Raw genomic sequence first — 17,187 nt, 5'->3', positions numbered from 1 at the left:
ACTCATAACACTTCTTCCGTGTGGTTTTTAGGGAAATAGTTGACTATTAACTACAAAGTTTGCCTCCTGTCCTGATCTCTTCCTGTCATGTCATTTATATTTGCTCTCTATAACTGTGAACCCTATTGTAAATATTTTTGTGGAAAAAATTGTTTCTGTGAGAGGGATATGAGGAAATTATGATCAATGTTCAGGTTTTTAAAAATACTGGTAAAAAAACCAAAGCATTTTGCAACATTGGTATTCTCTAGCCAATGGATCTGAATCCTGACAAGCCCATCTGAGCCCTCGAGGTGAATCTCTAGACCACTTTATATTTCCATGCTTTCTTCTGAGGTTGTGTTTTATTATAGCCATACTTTGATGTCTTCTTCCTAACTTCAAGGGAGGTGAGCATGGATGACAAGAGTCAAGGGGGCAACAGGTAAAAATGTAATGAGCTATACAGAAAGGTCTGAAGTAATCATTATTTTTATTATGCTTTAGAGCATGTATGGGGGACCTTTGGCCCTCCATATATTGTTGGACTGCAACTCCTATCAGCCTTGATCATTGGCCATACTGGCTGGAACTGATGGATGTTGTAGTTCTGGAAGGCCAAGCTTCCCCACCCCTACTTCAAAGCAGTGGTGTGGGAAACCTTTTTCAGCCCAAGGGCTGCATTCCCTTCTTGGCAACCTTCTGGAGGCACATGCCAGTGATGGGTAGGACCAGAAGCAAAGTGGGGCTTGCAACACAATTTTACCTTTATACAGTAGACTAGTTTCTACACAGACTCACTCAGCTCTCCCTATATCCAGGCAAGCAAGAGGCATTATCCTCAGAGTTCAAGGACACTTTCCAGCCATGCAAAAACACTCATCCCAGTGGGGGATGTGGCTGGAGAGGAGATGTGGCCTGGAGAGGGGCCTGAGGGTCAAACAGAGAGGCCTGGAGGGCCACATTTGGCCCCCAGCCCTGCTATAAACAGAATGTCTAAGACAGCCTCTTTATGAAAACGAGAGACTCACCTTTGTTGAATGTCCCTGCAATTCAGAAAATGGCAGTTGTACATTTACCATAGGAGAGAGGATAGTGGATATGTTCCAGGTGACGTGGAGGTGTGTTATATAAAAGTGTTGGATTAGTGGGAGGGGGAACTTGCTTGCACCTTACACTTGTGACTGTCTGCCTGCTTGTGTGAGTGTTGGCTGACTCATCTGAATGAGGTCTACCAACTGTGTTTGATTGCCCACCAGAGCTTTGATAGTCCTCATGTTTTGCTGCCTCCTTGGGTGTGCAAAAAGAAGAAGAAGGGCCACCATGTGCCCAGTAGACCTCAATACACAGCTATGAACTGCTTTGGGCTAGATGTATCACAAGCTGTGTAGGTCTGGTACAGACAGAGGAGAAATGGTGGCGTACTAAGTGCTGTAGAGCTTAATAACATAATTCGCTAGAGGTCTATCACATTCTTTAATTGAGAAACTACAGATTCTGTGGATCATCACATACTTTAATCTTTTGGATGGGAGATATTCATTGTGGTTAATTTTGAGTCAGTGCCAATGTCACCCGCATTGGCTGATATGCACATTTCACATGGTCAGAATGATGAGGAGACGGATGGAAGACACGAGATCAATGTTCAGTGTTACATTCCAGGGAGGCAAAAGTAAAGGAGAAGGCAGAGCAGGGCCAGCAAGGGTCATGGCTTGGGTATCAGGGGCATGGTCTTGAGTAGAGCATGATCTGGGGAGTCCTGAGGGCCAGCTAGTGAGTTCTAGATGGCTGTATCTGGCCTCTGGGACTGAGGTTGCCAACCTCCGGTCTAGACCTTTGCAACTGGGATTTGTTACTCAAAGGAAGAGGAGGCTGCACATTTTCCAAGGGGCTTGTTTTCTTCTAGTATGCCTCTCTGTAGGCTAAGTCTGGGATTCCAGCACACATGGTGTGGTGTTCTTGGACATCAGTTAGATTGGCAAAGAGCTAAAGCTAACTGAGCATGGAATCACACAGTCCTCCTTTTATCAGTGGTGCATGTTTACTTTCTAGAAGTTCAGAGAGAGCTGGGACCTCACATGACTGTGTGCTGAGTACATCTGGAGCTTCTGTTCTTTTCCAGTTTTCTTTATCACCCCAAATGAACATACAGGCCCAAGAGATATGATTCTGATATATTTCCTTCAGTCTTTTCTTCTTTGTGCCAACATGGGTAGGGTTTCTTTTTCTGAGAAGATGCATTGAAAGTGTTTGTTGGTTTGAAATAAAATCTGCACCAAAAGCAATTAAAGAAGATGTCCCTGATATATATAACTGGAGGCATAACACTTAGCTATGAACAGCACTAAAGCTCTTCCTTCTTTCTCATTAGATGGACAGTGACATTAAAAACAAGGTCATCAAGGTATTACTGCAGAGTGTTTAAATTTTTACATGTACGTGTCCCACTTTTTCTCTTTTTTATCATTAATTTTTATTCAAAGTTTCAAAAAACAAAACAGAACAAAACAAAACAAAAAAACAAATTAATAACTAATACAATAAAATAAAATGTTGACTTCCGATTTGTCGCAGATCAGTTATAGATCTATAATATATAACAAACCTGTCTCTTAATATATTACAAAATCACTTTTCTCCAGTAGTTATCTTAATTAATCATCAAATCTCATTAACATTACTTTATTCTTTCCGCAAAAAGTCAAAGAGAGGCTTCCACTCCTTGAGAAATATATCCATTGATTTTTCTCCAAATAAACATGTCAATTAATCCATCTCATCAAGTCTGCTAGGTCCAGTAGTTTCAATAGCCATTCTCAGTGTTAATTCCATCTTCCATCTCCATCCTTGCACCCATAATAATCTTGCTGTCATAGTCATAGTCATATAATAAAAGTCTGATAGGAATTTCTTTCATCACAAATATTTCCTTGCCATTAATTCCGAATGTACCACTGAAATGCTGTTGTAAAGCTGCATCTCTGCTCCTCCTTTCCACAGAATGCACCATCACATCTCCCGAGAGTTTTTCCATAGTCACACATCTGGAATTAATTCTGTAAACTTTCTCCATTTCAAGTTCCATCAAATCCTTCCAATCCAGGAATTTTTTTGAACCGTTGATATCTTTATCTCTAATCTCTTCACCAATTCCTTCAAAGACAGCGCTGAATTCCAAACAGTGATATTTGTCTCCAGGATCCATCACAGCCATAAAATCCAAATCTTTTTCCAAGTCCATATTTGATATATCTATTCCAATCTCCAGGGCTTGAACCTTTCCTTTAATTTTTCTTTCATCTTCTTTTATTTGTCCAGCCATATCTTTGGTCTCATCCACCTCCCCTCTCACAGAATCCTGAATTTCCTTCAGCTCCTGTCTCATTTTGCCAAATTCACTTTTCATCTCTTGTCTGCTCTGTCTCAGCTCCTGTCTCACCAGCTTAATCTCATTCATTATTTTCTGAAACATATCTAGATAGAGAACCCCTTCCTGTACATCCAGGGTCTCAGCCACCTTCTTGATTGTCATTCTTAACTATTCCCAAGCAAAGAACAGTTTATTTCTTTTTCCAGTCACAAAGGAGTTAATCCTCCAAGCCTGCTGACATCACCCTCTAGACAGCACAAACCGCCTTATCTCTTATGTGTCCAAAAGTGCAAAACAAATTTAGTTCACAGCATCCAAAAAATTAGTGGCATAAAAAGTAAGCAGATTCGTCAAAAAAAAAAAAAGTAGACCAGAAAAAATAGTCTCAAATGTCATAAAATCAGATTTCCTCTTTAGATTAGTTGCCCCTCATCCGTTTATATCTTTAAAATGCTCAATTCCATGCCAGCTTTTTGCAATAAAAAATAAAGATAGGCTATTTCAATTTTCTTCCTCCTTAATTCCATGTATATGAGAGAAAGTTATAACTCACCCAGGGATTCTTTGTTGCCGATCCTTTAATAAATCTCTTTTACTATAACGATAACAAAATGATAAGAGTAGATAGAAGAATGCTTGCCTGTTAGAATACGTTTTTCTTTAAAGAAAAAAAAAGTCTTGCTTAATCAGTTTGAGCTTGCTTGAAATTCCCTGGCTCCGTCTGACGTTGCTGGCAGGTCCTTCGTTCCTAATGAATTCAAGTCCCCCAACAAACACAACGAAGCTTGTGGATAATCTCTTCGTTTCTCCCTTGCCTGGGAGAAAGTTTTTACCAGTAAAAAAAAAACCTTTTGGCTGGTTTTAAAACTGAAAAAGCTTCCTCTGAGACGAGAGCTCGTCTCAGAGGCAGGCACAAGCTAAGCAATCCTTCCCGGAAGTCGTGTCCCACTTTTTCTCTAAGGATCCCAAGGTGGGTGGCAGACATGGTTCTCACTTCTACATTTTATCCTCACAACAACCCTGTGACATTAGTTAGGCTGAAAGACCATAACTGGCCCGAGATTGCTCAGTGAGTTTCATGGCTAAGTGGGAACTTGAGCCCTGGTATCCCAGCTCCAATCTGACACTCTGATCACTACAAGAGTTGCCAACTCTTGAAAAAAAAAATAATAATACAGAGCTCAGAATGAGTATAGGTATGGAGTCAAGGGTAAGTGCCCATCACATGTGCTGCCTGTTTGTTAAAAGTGCATAGCTTTAAGGAGGGGGGGAGAAGAGATGAGGGGAAATCCCTAGCTTTTCTGGCTTCAAAGCAAAAGAAAGAAAATCTAGTTGGGCTTTTTTTAAAAAAGCAAAACCTGGTTGGTTGGCAATCTTTTCCCAATGCCTTGCCATCTCAGTCTTTTTAACTCTGTGCTGTAGAGTCCAGTTCTCTTACATTCCTGAGGACTTCTACAGCGCTTCCTGCCTTCAGCAGGACTATTCCAGAATAAGCCGTTTGTGTATGCCAGCACCAAGGGAGCCCTTAACCAATCTTCTTTATACATCATTGGAAAAATTGGTGGGCCAGAGCTTTGTAGGCATTAGTATGCTCATGGTGGCACTTTGGCTTTGAGCCCCAGCCAGCATGGTCGATAGTCAGGGATGGTGGGAGTTGTAATCCAGCAACACCTGAGTGGCACCATGTTGGCTACGCTTGGCTTTGAGGCTCATTTCATTCTGCATCTCCCCCTGCAGAGACAAGAAGAGAGAGAAGAACAGGTGGGGTAGACAGGTAGAAGGTGCAGATGGGAGGGACATCTTTGGTTCTGAAAGAGCTTTCATTTGGGTCCCTCTGCCTTCTAGGCTGGCAATGACTTACCCACCACCCTGCCAAATCAATCAAGCTGCTGTTGTCACCATGCTCTGGGCCTTGCAACCACCACGTTCTTTCTTTCTTTTCACCACAGAACAAGCCCAGGGTACCGTGGAGTTAGGAGGACAACAGAAGAATAAAAGAAATCTGGAGCTGACAGGTGCAAGATTTTATTTTTTTACAATCAGAATTCCTGAGGTGTTTTGAGCATCCATATTCGCCCTCAAGGGAAACTGCTCAATGTCTCACCAGTAACTGAACAGCTGAAAGGCTAACATTGGGAAGTTATAGCTGGGTGACCAATTATGCATTGCCAAAAAAGAGGATGTGCATCACCCCCGCCAAAAAAAAAGAAAGAAAGGAAAAGAAAAAGAGTACACAAACGTGACTGAAATTTGCATATGGTAATTTATATGTATAGATGCAAATTTATAAATAATTGTTACAATTTAATCAGAAATACATCTTATCAGAATGGGGAAGACACCGGCTACCTTGTGAGCCTGCTCAGTCTGCTGAGCAGGTGTAGGTGCAGTCAGCAGCCCCTACCTAACAGTTAGGTGCTGTGAACTGTTGATAGTCAAACGCAAGGCTCCTGCTCTCCCTTTTTATGGTTCCTTATCTTTAAACCAGACTTGGAGTGGTCTGCCCTTCAAAAAGAGGATACCTTCAAACAGACAACTGTCCTCTGACAGCCCTTGAAAATAGAGAACTGCCATCTGTAAAGTAGGACACATGACCACCTAAGTGCAGCTTTTCTAGAAAACAAAAAGCTTTTCTCCCTCTGCTTTTCTGGAGAGAGCAGTTTTCAAGAGCTGTTTTTCTGTTTAAATGTTCACCAAGGCAATTAATTTAATAACAACTTTGTTAGAAAATGTAAGAATTTATAATGGGGTTCTGGTTGCAACCGTTCCGTTCTTGATTAGATGTTGAGTAGTTTCCCTCAAAAGAGAACCTGAATTTTCAAAATGCATCAGGAAATCTGATGTGCCAGTATGCGAACAAATCTTCTACAGATTGGCTTCTTTTCTCCATTTGTCTGTTCCATGGGTAGTCAACATGGTACCGTACATCTCCCATCAGCCCCAGCCAGCATGGCAAGGGGTCAGAGATGATGCAAGTTGGAGTCCAACAACATCTGGTGGTGCCACATTGATTACCACATTGATTATCAATGTGTGGTACAGCCCTCCTTCTGTTAGTAGTATGATGACAACAGTATCAGCAGCAATAGCAGTGGTTTTGTACAGGCTGACAATCTGTCATCTAACTTCAGTTGTTTGTCTTACATGTTGTGACAGTAATGAGTCACCCCTGCAGTATAACATCTAAAACTGCCAAGTAACAAAGCATCATCAAACTATGATTTCCCTTCCCCCACTCTTGTTTGACTTTGATGGCATGGGGAGGGAACAAACCTCAGTAGTCAAGCAGGTGCTTTACATTCCAAAGGTCCCACATTCAATCCCTGGCATCTCCACTTAAAAGAATCAACTAGAAAGCGATGGGAAAGGCCTCTGCCTGAAAACCCAGAGACCCACTGCCAGTCAGAATAGACAATGTTGAACTAGATGGACAAATGGTCTGATCTGATGCAAGGCAGACTTATATGTTCCTATGATAGCCACTGTCAGAAGGAGGGAAACTCACAATGTGAGAAAGCCGCATCACATAGCAGGTATGGAAACTCCCTGGATTAAAAAGCAGCTGGGGGTTGAACAAGGCAATACCAGGTCAACCACAGGTCATTTTCAGTTTGTTTATAGTATTCCTTTCTTCTGTCATGGAACCCAAGGCAGCATACATGTAGTTCCCAGTCGGTTATCCATCCAGGCACTGACCAGTCCTAGACCAGCTTAGCTTCAGCAGGGGGGTAGCCTCATGTGCCTTCAGACCTTACTCTGGGGTCATTTATCCCAGAATCTTTGTCACTGTTGTACTAGTATGAGATTATACAAAATAAATACTCTGATAGTGTAAAACAATAAAAAAGCCCTGCAGGCAAATGAGAACTATCTTCCCTTGGAATGAATGATTTTCAATGATTTCTTAAACCCAATTATAAGATAGCATGCATAACAATGCAATTCAGAAACTGATCTCAACAATGGTATCCATCATGGTGGATTTCCAGAATACCCCTCATAAGAGAAAGTCACTTAGGCCTGATATAATTCATTTGCACTGAATCTCCTCTAGAAATGCATTTCAAGGTATTTATGTATATGTTGACAGCCAGTGTGACGTAGTGGTTAAAGTGTTTGACTATAACCTGGGAGTCCAGGGTTCGAATCCTCACACAGCCATGAAGCTCACTGGGTGACCTTGGGCCAGTCACTGCCTCTCAGCCTCAGAAGAAGGCAATGGTAAACCCCCTCTGAATACCGTTTACCATGAAAACCCTAATTATAGGGTCATCTTAAGTCGGAATCAACTTGAAGGCAGTCCATTTCCATTTTCATGTATATGTTAATACTGCATATGGTTAAAAAGGTACACCAACAGAGCTAAGTGTTACCAGAACTTGGGACAAAGCAACAAGCAAATGTGTGAGTTATGGACTTATAATTTGGAAAGAGATTGATAGATTTAATGGCTGGATTGCCATATTTAACTCTGAAATTCATTCTGTATTCATTTGGAATCTGCTGCAGTTCACATACTTGAACTCAGATTTCATGCTGAACTCAAATATCCAATTCCAAGGTTGGTATTTGACATATGAAATTGATATTTAACTCCCATCCTTGATATTTTAGGATGTGACACCTGAAATTTTATATAACAGTCCTTGAAAATCAAAATATACCAGCTGTTCCTTCAAAATACTATTCCTTTATGTGCATGTTGTTGTTGTTATATGCCTTCAAGTCAGTTATGACTTATTTGTGTGTTATTCTTGTCCAATTTAATTGAAAAGCTGGATCTTTGATGCTAAAATAATAACAGCAACAACATGGTTCTGTGTGAGCCTCTTTGATTAACAAATCCAGGGGTATGATTTTAACCTTTGTTATTGTTATTCAAAGTTCTGTCCCTAAATGAACCTAATTCACGTTCAGTTCACGTTCAGCAATTATGGGAACTACTTTTCAGGTGTAGTTCAGAAATCTTGGAACTAATTTTGTGAATTTCATTGAACCGAACTAGTTCATTCCAAGCACTGAGAAAATATGGTAGCTCTATGAAAAACAAGCAAATCACATTAGTAGTCTAGAAAACAACAGTGTTATAAAGCACTGTATTAAGTGACACAAAGCAAATATTGTCTCTTGGTGTGCCTTACATAATATAATAAAAAGTGTAGGGATATCTGGGAAGCTACTTAAATACGACATAAGCAGTATGACAGATATTTCCATATGTGGGGAATGATGACAGTAGGAACATACAATAGCTCTCCCCTCCTATAATTCCATATGGTGATTCCCCCCCCATCCAGTTAAGGTGCATAGTATCCAAGGCTAGTCCAAGTTGTTTTACTACCTGAGACAGAAAAAACACAACATTAATAAACTAAATAACTAACAACTTGTTGCCCTTTGATCACACTGCAAATTAGCCTGAGGCAGCCACCTGACTATGTCTAATGGTGGAACTGGCCCTCCACTGAAGCACTGAAGTACTTTTTACCTTAGAGGTTTTGAACCATTAGCAAATGGATAAAGATCTCCCCTTTCCTCTGTTTCTAGACTCAGCTAATTGCTGATATTCTGCTGAAACCCAGACAGCTCACTATCATGGTTCCAGCATCTGTCATAGGACCTGCCTCTTTGCCCAAGAATCATAAATGACTCTAACTCTTTATGGATGTGAGACACCATTCTGTGTACTGTAAAACCATATGATACAAAAATGAACAAATAAAAGTGTGAAAAGCTAGAGCATCACAATTGCAAAGGGGGCTTACATAACAATCCAGAGGATTCTACCTGTTTCATATGTTCTAACCTTTGGGCGTTTCTTTTTCTTTCTTTTTTTTGTAAACACATAGGGAGCATGAGTTTATTTCTGTGGGTATAGTAAGCTGATCTTCCCAAGCAAGCATAGCAACATTGTTACCTGATCAGCTGCAGGGTTTAGTCATGATGCAAAGTATATTTTTTCCATATTAACTCATGTTGCTTTCCATGGCTCAGATAGCACATATCTTTGATGTGCATATGCATTTCCCCCTGATTTTGCTCATGATAAAGAATAATCCCAATGGGCTCTGCATTTTTGCTGAGGTATGCTAAGTAAGTATAAAAGAATCTATACAGAGAATGAGAAATTGTATTTGGATCATGAAATGGAAGCTTCACCCTGTCTCTGTACTGAAATTGAAATAAATCCAAGCATCAAACAATGAAAGCAAAGAAATTATCTAATCTTTAAAAAATCTGCATTTCTTTTGTGAAAAATGCCCCGCCTTTTAAAAAAATGCATTAAATGCAGTGGTCTGCCATATTTTCATGCAAATACATTTTACAGATGCTCCCCTCTTTTAATTTTCACTTAGTAAATAACTGTGAGTTCATTCATTTACTATATACAAACAGCTGACAATATTTCTTAGGAATTCTTTTCTGTGCCAAACTTTGCTGCTGTTCTGCCTGGCTTACATCTACTTTGTGACACCATCTTTTAAAAGGGGCAATATTTTGGTTGTGCATCATGAACCCTTGGATTTTACAGAGGAATGTCAGTATTATTTGTAGCTAGAAATTGTCCTGCCTTGCTACTCTTTATGAGTTCATCTCAATATTGAAAAAGTATTTAGTTTTGCTCTTTTCCCTTTACTGGTGTTATATGGGACTGTCTAAGATGTAAGAAGTTCAGAGAATAACTTTGCTGGCTTAGGGTCAATTTCTCTCTCTCTTTATTAGCAATCTAACTGAGCCCTACTGTGATCAAGATACTGTTGATATGTATGCTCCTATATGAGAGGAGCATTTGTTGTATGAGTGTCATATCTATCAATTGAGATTACACAGGCCCCCTCCCCACTGAATTTCAGGTGCTTTCTATTTCATCAGGCATTTTAAGGAAGTTTTCAGTGTTTATGATTAATATAATTTTAATTGCTCTTATCCAGTTAGCTTTTAAATTTTTATGAACACCGCTTAGGAACTTTAGTAATTAAGTGGTATATAAATAGCTTAAATAAAAGAAAAATATATCCAATGTGGGGCAGGTAAAGATGGAGCTGGGGTGAAAGGGAGTTTGTAGGTACTGCTGATCACCTCATCAGTGGCACTTGCAAAGCCCCGTGCACAATGTGTTGTGGGCCCTGACAAACAGCTGATTGTCAAGGCTTGCAAAGCATCATGCACGGTGCTGCACAAACCCCAATGATAAGCTGCTTTTGGGGGCTTCTGTGCATAGCAAAAGCATAACCCCTGATATCCTTGTGATGCCTGGTGATTGACAAGTAGACAGCCCAACCTGCCTATCAAATTTGGGAAAGTCCAGAAGATAAATAAGGATCCAGTCCACTGGCTAGATCCAGTTCCCCACCCTTAGTTTAAGGGCACATGATGCAGTTACCTTGCTGAAGGTAAGCTGGTTTTAATCTGGTCAAAGCCTGGATAGGAGACACCCCAGCAACTCTGTGTATATCATGTTGATTTCCGTGGTGGAATAAAGGGAGGATATTTACTTAAATAAATTAAATTCCCGGGATAGAAAGTACTTTAAAAAAAGCAACAGCAACAGAAGTCACCCCTTTTCTGTATTTTGAAACTTTATCTTTGGAAGCAGCAATAGCATAGCTCCATTGATTAAGGCGCTGTTATAGAAGAACTATACCAGATTAATGAAGTTTAACAGTTTTGAAAAGCCAAAGGAAGCTATAAGGGGATTGACAGCTGCATCTGCAAGAAATTCTCAGTTTTGTTCTGAAGAAGCTTGAAATGGGATGCAATCCAGGAGATCTCTTATAATAATATAACAATTTGAGGTGTTCATGTGAAGGGTTGTAATTGCTACACAACAGTGGTTACCACTCATTTTTATATAAATGTTCATTTTACATGCAATTTTTATACTATTTTCATTGGTTTGGGCTTCTTGTGACTGCACTATGCTAATGTCACATATTCTGGTCTATGGGATTTTTTAAAAAAAGTACGTCGGTGCCAATCCCATAGCCTAAAGTGTTGCTGATCGCCTTTTCTTATTAAACTTTCAGGTTCTCGCGTTCAGATGAGCTTTCTCGGCACAGGCGTTCCCATTCTGGAGTGAAGCCTTATCAATGCCCCGTGTGTGAGAAGAAGTTTGCTCGAAGTGACCACTTGTCCAAGCATGTCAAAGTCCACCGGTTTCCTAGAAGCAGCCGCTCTATGCGCTCAGTGAACTGATGTGTCCTGCCCACTCCTTTTCATCCCTTCATTCAAGAACAGCCACTGGCAGAACTTTGTTCAGTATCTTTCCTGCGATAATTTATTTGTCTCCGTATAACAGCTGATGCCATAACTTCACACACATGTATCTCTTTTTTTAAAACAAACAAACAAACCAAATGCCCGCCATCTTTGCCTTCTTTCTTTCCTTTCCTTTGCTGCTGCTTCGTCCTTTCAAAATTATAGCATTTTATTTTTAGCTGTTTTCCTCTGCGCTACGATAATTTATGGGCTACTTGCTGCTAGTTAATTATAGTTCTGGCATTCCTGAGGGCTTTGCTCATGTACAGGGCTATTCACTGTGAGGGGTTTTTTTTAAAAAGTATTATTATTAAGTTGGCCTATTTGTCCAGTTTGGAAGCAGCAAATTCATTGTGAAATGAAAACAATGCTCTTGTGTGTGTTTGTGTGCTTGTGTTTTGTGTGTCATATTTAGTTGTTCCTCAGCTAGGAATGTGTTGGGGCTTGGAGGTGCTGTCAGGGACTGACCTTTGGGACAGAAGTTGAAGGCCCCACTCAGCAGTAGAAGCACAGGATAAGGCAATCAATCTCATGAAGGATAAGGCTATCAATGGCTGCTAGCCATGATGGCTGTGTTCTGTCTCCACTGTCAAAGGTAGTAGGCCTCTGAATACCAATTTCTGGAAAGCAGACATGGGGAGAGAGCTATTGTGTTCAGGTCCTGTTGTGGGCTTCCCACGGGCATGAGGTTGGCCACTGTGAAAAGAGGATGCTGGTCTGGATGGATCTTTGGCCTAATCCAGCAGAGCTTATGAGCAGGAAGGCCCACAAACATAGCAAGGCTTTGGAAGTAAGTAATACACATTATCACCTAAAAGGGACCTCTCATAATACCATTAAGTCCAGAGTCTAAAATTACCCAACTACTGCAATGTAGAGGCTATGAAAAAAAGGAAGAATAGAAGGAGCATATCTGGTGTGTGCATGTGTGTGTTTCTGTGTGGGAAGTTGCTAACCAGCTGGTCTCTTCCGAATCACACCATATTCTGTCAGTTACCAGATATGTGGCCAGAAAAGCTTGTAAACTCCACATTCTTCCCAGTTCTGCACACAGCCTGCTACAGTCTGTCAGGCTCGATGCTCATAACCTACCAAATTAATTCTTCTTGATTCGTCTCCTGACTGACAAGATTCCTCTGTGTTCCATCCCATTCTGCCAGGTTATATCTTGGCTCCACCTCTGCCCCTCCTGAGGCCAGTGGTTTTGAAATCGGCAACCCAAAGGGGGGGGGAACAAAAAGATAAAAACACAGAATTTGTGTCCTTTGCCCCATTGCCCTGATTTCTAAAATATATCAATCCCTTTCAGTCATTCAGTCCAGGGATAATACACCTGCATTGAGTGAAGCACATCTCAGCAACAGGCTCTGTCCCTCAGCCAGATGTTTGTGTGCATGGGGCTCTCTTCAGATGTTCTAATAAATATGCATAGATTGAGGATGGAGCCTCCTACCAAGATTATCCCTCCATGCACGTTCATTGTCCCCATACTGAACAACTGAATGGGCTATGGCAGTGGCTGAGAGACCCTCTGCGCATACATCCCAGTCATTCTTTGTATCTGGAAAGCTGTCAGAGGTCGCTATCCAGTGCTGCTGTTCTCCTGGCAGCCTCTGCACACCCTCAAAATCAGCTCTGGTGGGTTGGGGGACCCTCCAGAGAAGATTTGGGGCCATGTGGAGGGGGACAAGAGAAACAGAAGTGCTGCTTTGGATACAACCTAGTATTTCCCTCCCCTCCCCCCAAAATTCAAAATCTTTGGCTACATTAAATTTGCCATAAATTCAACTCAATTTAATAAACCTAAATCTAACCTAAATGAAGGCCTTTCACCATCAAACAATAGAACTGCCAAGTACAGCCAACAGGATATGTTAGGTTGGGAGGGTTCCCAAGGACAATCTCTCCAAGGTACCCAATGATTGATCCCAAGCTTTCACCTTTGTTCTCTGCTGGGAAGTTCAACAGAAGACCTAACAGGATAGGAACAGTCCTTAACTGCTGCTTCATGTGCCATAAAGCCATAATCCAGCCACTGCAAGGAGTGTCCCTACAGAATCTAAAGCAGGCTGAATGTATGATAGTTGACTGGGGTGTGTGTGGCTGGTATTAAGAAGAAGCGCTGAACATTGGCTTTCCACAGTGCCCAAACTACAGCTAGGCCAATGTGCTATATATAGATGATTGTGCAGTGGAGAGGGGTGATGCCCACATGTAGGCCCTTCCATAGGGCAAAGGATTATAGTCCAGTGATCACGATTTGGGAGGACTGAATATAAGAGTGATAACTTGTTTCTGCCACTCACTGTGCCACTGAGTTTCACTGTGCTTACAGCCTGCATCAAGTACCATTCCTGCAGGAGTCTATGTAGCTCCTGCAAAAAAGCAATCATCCTTATATGGCTTATGATAGCCACAACAGTACTGTGATGGCTCTTAGCATCTTCTCAGACTGATGTGTGAAGAAATGCTAAGCTAGTTTCCCTGTGTTTACAATATGGAATGAAATCATGATCCCCAGTGTCTGGGGCGGGAGGACTTAAAGACTTAGTGAATGTTTTGTGAAAGCACTTTTTGAGCTGTTGACAGCAAGCAGTACCCAAGTAAGGAGTATCCTCATGGCTCACAATTCAGAAAGCAATGCAACTGGGGCATCTGGTGTTCTAGAGTGGTAGTTGTCTCGAGGGCTAAACAACAACAAATGGAATATATATATCTATAAAAATATATACATGTAATCCAAAGCTGGCAGCAAAAATATTGTGTTAGGAAACATTTCCTCCCACCCCCTTTTTGTCTTTATGTACTCTGCTGATCGTAGAATGTTTTCTAGCAAAGCAATCCCATATTTGTTTAAAATACAATAAAACACAATAAAGGGTGTTGTATCTTCTCTCTGATAACAGATGGTGCCTGGTCTAGCAACACAACTGAGCAAACATTGCCACCCTGAGCTCCTGCTGGGAGGAAGGGTGGGATATAAATCAATCAATCAACAAACAAACAAACAAATATTAGTCATGACTCAACCTCACTGCAAGCAATGGGACAAGATTAGTTGCTGCTGCTAACTGAAGTTGCATTGATTTCAATGGGACTTGGTTGCAATTAACTTCTGGAGGATTGCCCTGTCTGTCTGTCTTTTTGTTGTTGTTGTTGTTAGCTAAGTGGGAAATAAAATACTGCAATTCTAGCATTAGTACTAGGTCAAAATGGAGACTACATTGCCATGTAAGAGCAATAGCTCCACTCACTACCTTCCTCTAGGAATGCATTCCTTTTGTTGTCTAAGAAACAAGTATAAATGAATCTCTCTTCTATTGACTGGTTTTTATCTCACATCCTATGAATGTATGTAAATAAAACTGTACATATTGCATATCTATATAAAATATCTTTTAATAACATATGAAAAAATGGTGTAAATTGGAAACAAAAGAGTATCTTTAAAGCCAGTGTACATAAGTTACAATTCTGTATATTTTTTCCTTTTGTTCTTCATAAAATATATTTACTTTGACAATAAAAAGAAAATTGAGATTTTACAAATGATGTGATATGCTTTTCTTGGTTTCTACCCACATGTTTTGAGGGGTCTGTGGAGCTGCTTGCCTGCATGGATGGTAAAAAGCAGCCAAGTTCTGCATTTAAAAACACAGGAAGCTGCCTTCTACTGAGTCAGACCATTGGCCCATCTAGCTCAGGGCCGAGGAACCTTTTGCCTCTGAGATGTTGTTGGAATACAACTCCCATCATCTCTGATCTTTGGCCATGCTTCTGGGTCTGATGGAAATTGGAGCCCAGCAACTATCTAGAGGGCCAAAGGTTCCTCAGCCTTATCTATCTTATTGGCTACACTGATTGGCTGCAGGTCTCCAGGGTTTCAGATAGGGGACATTCAAGCCCTACCTGGAGATGTCAGGAACTGAACCTGAGACCTTCCGCATTATGCTCTACCACTGAACGACAGCCCTTTCCCCTTTGGTGTGCTGGCATAACCAATGGCTAGCATCTGGCATTTTAGCTCATGCAGAGCAAAACTGTAAACTGATCATAAATGTGTGTTGGGTCCAGTGACCCTTCCTTGCCATTTGTTGATCAGGTTTAGCAATGTGGTGGGCTCATGTGCCTTCTGGCCATAGCCTGGATCATTTTGAATGGGGATAGGGCTTGCATACAAATGTATGTAAGTATGTGGTGCTCCACACACAATGTTCTAAATGTCATGGCGGTGCATACAAGCCTGAGCATGTCTCTTGCAGTCTCCTGTGTCTGTGTGAACTTGCATTATGTGCGTAAACTCTGCTTCCGGTGACTGTTTTCATAAGCCTTTTACTAAGGGGATGCACCAGCAACATTTTAATTAGCCCCTCATAATGACATTTTTCCCAGACCACGGCTGGCAGCTTGGCATTCTGCCTATGAGATGCCTGCCAGATCTTCATGATGCATCACACACAACTCACTGTTTGGGAATCAGTGATGTAGGAAAATCCAAAACCCTTTTCATCTGATGAAACAGATGATTGGATACATGGCAAGTATATTTATTCGCAAGCATTTTAATGATGCAGTATATGAAATCTCTGTGGCCTTGGAGGAACACCTTCTGTCACATGATTTAAGTCTAGGAAATTCTGCCATTTCAGGAGCTTGAACTGGATGGCCCTCGAGGTCTCTTCCAACTTTGTGAAGTGAGTGCCTTGTGCTTCTTTAAAGTGGATTCAGTCATGGCTATAATTTAGTTGGCATATCCATGGCCTCCAGAAGCTATTTGAGAGCTCATGGATCTGATCATGCATGATCTGTGAGCTCCATTCCACAAATTACAAAAAAACCCCAAACAAACTCAGATGTGGGGATAGAAGATACACAGATCCCTTGCGCTTTTGCACCTCCTGCTTCTTCACAGTGTATGAGCAAGCTCTTCATCTGTGGCAAGGAAGGTCACAAGAACTACATTTCAAAGAGCCACTTGATACAATCAGAAGAATCAAGTGCTCAGTCTTTTCCTGGACTATATCACTTTTCTGGCTGCAGGTGGGAGACTTTTTACAAGTTTGAATGTTCCCCTTGTGAAAAATAATACTCTGAGCATAACAAAGTAGAGACAGAGAGAGAAGGAATCACAGCAAAAGCATTGGTCTTCTCTGGATATGCTTGTTTAGAATACGAAGTGAGATTCCTCCCCACCAACCTGCCCAGGAGGGCATATTAAAAGCCTGCAACCCCCCCCACCTGCAATGGCACAGTCCAGAAAAAAAATACATTACTGCTGCTGATTGTACAAGCTGACCCACATTGATAGCATAGGAACATAGGAAGCTGCCTTCTACTAAGTCAGACCACTGGCTCATTTAGTTCAGCACTACACTGACTGGCAGCAGCTCTCCAGTGTTTCAGGCACAGAATTTCTCCCAGACCTACCTGGAAATGCCATGGATTGAACCTGGGGCATTTTGCATGACAAGCAGATGCTCTACCAGTGAGCTACAGCCCTTCCCTCAAAGCATAAATTTTCATTGGCAGCTGCCCATTTCATCAAACATCCTTTCAAAAATATGCCAGCCTCACGT

At 41.2% G+C, this 17,187-nt stretch overlaps 1 protein-coding gene across 3 annotated transcripts in view; it reads left to right on the top strand.

The window, feature by feature from the left end:
- Positions 1–15,086, top strand: part of KLF15 (KLF transcription factor 15) — a 32,537-nt gene extending 17,451 nt beyond the window's left edge. For 2 of the 3 annotated variants that reach the window (XM_061618410.1, XM_061618411.1), the window contains one exon: positions 11,380–15,086. In XM_061618410.1, coding sequence (XP_061474394.1) covers positions 11,380–11,548 — 169 coding nt within the window. In that variant the 3' untranslated portion in view covers positions 11,549–15,086. Of the gene's footprint in view, positions 1–5,301; positions 5,368–11,379 lie in introns of all 3 variants that reach the window. The other variant, XM_061618412.1, reaches the window with a different exon arrangement.
- The last annotated feature ends 2,101 nt before the right edge of the window (positions 15,087–17,187 follow it).

This window comes from Rhineura floridana, chromosome 3, assembly GCF_030035675.1.
Source record: "Rhineura floridana isolate rRhiFlo1 chromosome 3, rRhiFlo1.hap2, whole genome shotgun sequence".
NCBI lineage: Eukaryota > Metazoa > Chordata > Lepidosauria > Squamata > Rhineuridae > Rhineura > Rhineura floridana.
This window is presented reverse-complemented; position numbering and strand designations above follow the sequence as displayed.